This window comes from Macadamia integrifolia, unplaced genomic scaffold (genome assembly GCF_013358625.1).
Source record: "Macadamia integrifolia cultivar HAES 741 unplaced genomic scaffold, SCU_Mint_v3 scaffold_138A, whole genome shotgun sequence".
Classification (NCBI taxonomy): Eukaryota; Viridiplantae; Streptophyta; class Magnoliopsida; order Proteales; family Proteaceae; genus Macadamia; species Macadamia integrifolia.
This window is the reverse complement of record NW_024870622.1, coordinates 8089-12019: the sequence shown is the minus strand read 5'-3', so window position 1 is coordinate 12019 and position 3931 is coordinate 8089. Positions and strand designations below refer to the sequence as shown.

General features: G+C 39.7%; 1 protein-coding gene across 2 annotated transcripts; it reads right to left on the bottom strand.

The window, feature by feature from the left end:
* Nucleotides 1-531: 531 nt before the first annotated feature.
* LOC122070898 lies at nt 532-3461 on the bottom strand. 2 transcript variants are annotated; one of them, XM_042635129.1, is made up of 4 exons: nt 3355-3461; nt 3125-3216; nt 1208-2893; nt 532-1100 (listed from the first exon to the last, which is right to left on the bottom strand). In XM_042635129.1, the coding sequence occupies exons 2-4, from the start codon at nt 3200-3202 to the stop codon at nt 1035-1037; spliced, it is 1830 nt and encodes a 609-aa protein (XP_042491063.1). In that variant the 5' UTR covers nt 3203-3216; nt 3355-3461; the 3' UTR covers nt 532-1034. The 2 variants fall into 2 exon arrangements, with proteins under 2 accessions (XP_042491063.1, XP_042491062.1); XM_042635128.1 differs by having other exon boundaries at nt 3125-3449.
* Nucleotides 3462-3931: the final 470 nt, after the last annotated feature.

Sequence of the window (3931 nt, the reverse complement as noted above, 5' to 3'; positions counted from 1 at the left end):
TCTAGACACAGAAACAACAGAAACATTATCAAACAATGCTTTAGTTTCATAACTTGTCCAGAAACAGCAGAAACATTATCAAACGCTGCCTTAGTGTTACAACTTAAAGTCATTTCTCACACTGAGGGACGATAGACAAAATTTTTCAAATTAAAGGGAGGCGAGTGATATTTTAAAAAAGTGTGAATACAACTTGATATTTCGCCCGGGGGAGAGGACTGATATTTCCCCACATTTTTCATATTTTTTTTCGAAAAAAAGAAAATTCTCAAGAACTTAGTTGATTGGCAATTGCATACTTTTGAGTTAAAACTACAAATACATCAGTTGGAACTTTTCCATTTTGTTGGCTTAACACAACATTTTACATCAAACCATACGAAGCCAAAAGAAGTCGAGTATCACAAGTCCTAGCTTCATGGGTCATTTGCAGATTTTCAAAAATAAAAAGGAATAGAGTTCAAAATTTCATTCCAACAACAAAGTATGCTCATTATCCAAAACTAACTGATGAAAATAAGGCACTGAGAGTAAAGTGAAACATAAGAACCTGCTATTTCTATGACAAGCTACAAATCATTCTACACACAATACAGGATGAAACCACACGGTAAGGTTGCTGCATTGCAACCTAGTGGTTGTGTGTTGGGGTCTGGAAACAACCTCACCACAAAGCAAGGGTTAAGGCTGCATATCTTATGACCCTCCTATGACCCCATAGTGACAGAAGCCTTGTGAACTGGATATGCCCTTTTTTTTATTGGACGAAACCTGTAAAAAAAAGGTAAAATAACACTTCTAAAAAGGCATATCCTAGACAAGGTTTGGATCTTAACTTTCCAACCTACTAAAGATTGGGAAATGAACGATCGGATCTTTAAAGTTCCTTCATCACTTTCTCTATCAGCTAATCCATTTCAAACCAATTCCAAGTATCCCATCAATATGAAAAGTATTACACAATTATCTCATGCTTGTATAAACTCTGCAAAATCTTAATCCTACCCGAGCAACAGAAACTGTATTTGCATACTTCACCGCTGGAGTTGCCTCCTTGCCAAAGCTGGTGCCTTTTTAGGAATGTAAACCTTGTAGCTCACCTGCCAAAAAACATCAAATCAATGTGAATACTGAAGCTAAGTACTCCACATTAACAACTTGTAGATTCAGACTATAGCAAACAAATATACAGAAAAGGAAAGCTGACCTGCACCATCTCACCACCACGCATTACAGACATAGTCTTTTGCTCGAATTGGGAACTCCCTTTGGCTTCATCCTTTTGTTCATTTTGGCACTGCACTGCTGTTGAAGTGTTGGGGATGGTAGAAGCCTCAGTACCAGCCGATCTGGAATCATTAATTGCTGCACCATGAGTATTGCTACTCCCTGGTGAAGCTTTAAGATTTGTGGCTACACTTCTATTTAAGATGTCCCTAGCCTCCAACAGCTTTTCCTTAGAAGATTCTTTAGATGTTGGTGCTTCTTTCAGATTGGATTGATCACTGGAAGATTCCTGTCTCCTACTAACAGTTATGCCAACATTCGGTTTGTTCTTTTCTGTGAGTTTATTAGTAACAGCTGTCTGTTTTAGCGCCACATTGCCAACATCCTTAACTGAATGAACACTATCCACCTTCACCTTAGATTCATGTCTTTTGTCAGGCATCAGCCCATCCTTTGGAGGATAGAAAGTCGACTTTCTCTCCATCAATGGTGTTACGTTCTGACTTAGTTGCGTTGCCCCCAACAACTGGCTCCTATGTTCTGTTTGGGGTTCATTTCGGACTGTTTCTATCTTTGCAGTTGATGGCAGCTTTTCATCACCACCACTCTCTTCTTTCTGCAAAGTTTTTGCATTTGTGTGGGGCACTCCTCGGAATTTCCTAAGATTTTCCAATGCCTTTTGTCTTAAATACAACTCCAAATCATGTACATCAGGACTACCAGTAGCAGATGGAAGCTCACTCCCACTCCTAGTAGAAGTTTTGGTTGACCCAAACATGCTCAAGTTTTGATCATTACCATCATTCTCCTTCCCAATTACTATGACTTCAGTCGTCTTCATTTTTGAAGTGTCTTCACCCTTTGCATCATCAAACCGTCTCTTCTTATCAGATGCACCATGTGGGTGGCAAGATGGTTCCCTCTTCCGTCCCCCATCATAACTGTCATTGCTTCTGCTAGAAGGGCAGTCATCATAAGCCTGGATAATCTCTGTCCTATCATCATCCTTGCTGTTCCGAGTTCCTTCCTTTTCCTTTGAATGTTTTGGGTCAGTAAGAACTGATTTGAGACGACGTGAATTTTCACCCGTATATTTCTCCTCACTTCGGTAACTTCTCTGGTGGTCACATGTGCCACATGAAGAGCTACTCCTGCTGAATCTATATCGATCCTTATATCTTCCCTCGCTCATTTTACTGGGACTTCTCTTATATCTATCTCTTTCTTCAGACCAACCCCTTGACCTCACAGAGTCAGTGCTACTCTCACGGCAGGTTGAGCAACTCACGGAACCATTACTTGTAGAGCTAACATTAACATCTTTCCTGGAACGCAGACTCCCACGGCTCCTTCGTTTGGAATTTCTCTTCTCCACGGAGCCTCTGTCTCTTTTAGACCCTTTTTTCTTTCTCCGATTGGGCAAATCCTTGTCTGCATCACGGCTCAAAGAACTGCGCCTGGCCCTCTTCCTACTACCTTTTGCATCCCCCCGAGTACGAGATCGTGCCCTTCTACTTCTATAATCATCCTCCGAATCAGAGGATGAAACAGATATAGAATCCTCTGTCCTTGAATCGTCCTCAGAATAGGAAATCGACGCATCACGACGACTAAGCTTCTTAGATTTATCTTTCTTCCTACTACTGCTCCTCCTCTTCCTCCCGGCCTAAAATTGGATATAGATACATACATGTACAAAAAGGGAAATAGAAAGGGAAGAAGAGGCAACCAATTCAGACATATTCATTAACAATAACCAGGTTCTCGCCTGACTAGGAATTATTAGAAAACAAGAAATTCAACCCTAAAACAGACAACTTATTGATAATCACTCGCAAATAAAAACCCTAGATTATATATATATATATCAACAGATACAGAGAGGAAGGGAATATACCTCAGAGGATGGCTTAGAGCGTTTCTTCTTGTGAGAAGATGAGGATTTTCTTTTAGAGGAGGATTTAACAGGTGCCATTGCCTTTGATTAACCTGCAACAAGAAAAGAAAGAGAAGAAGAAAAAGGAAAAAACGAAAACAAAGAAGACGAGATATCGTTAACAATGGATGAATTGAAAGAAGATCTAATGGAAAACAAGGGATTAGCAGCCAGGGGCCTGCTTCTGCAACCTCATAGCACACCAATTTTCCTCTCTAATCGCTCTCTCTCTCTCTCTTTCTTTCTCTGTTTCTCAATCCAATAAGGAGAGGGAGTCATATTCCAACTAGAGAGCACAGAGAAACAGTTGTTTTGTACTATTTGCTGTCGGCGTTTCCAGAGAGGTTTAGCACTTCACGAATTGCCACGTGGCAAGTGGCACATACCTTGCAGCCCCGTCCCGCGTGGAGGTAGAGAGAGTTTTTTTTGTTTAAAAAAAAAAGAAAGAAAGTGTCATGTAATTACAAAAATGCCATCCCATTTTCTCATCAGGAAGGCACTAAGGTTGGTCAAGCAGTTGGGTCGAGCTCATAGTTAGCAAATTTGGATTTGAGAATTATTCGGGTGGAGAATTATTTGAAATAATTCGATTGATTAATTTAAGGATTCGGTCAAAAAAATGGTCAAAAAAGCGAATATGACTTCTTTTTTTTTTTTTTCGTTTTTTGTTTTTTTTCGTTTTTTTGTTTTTTTGTTTTAAATATTGTTTAAGTGGACTTAATAGTTCGGTTTAATTCGGTTCGGCCCGAATTATTCACGTTTTAAATT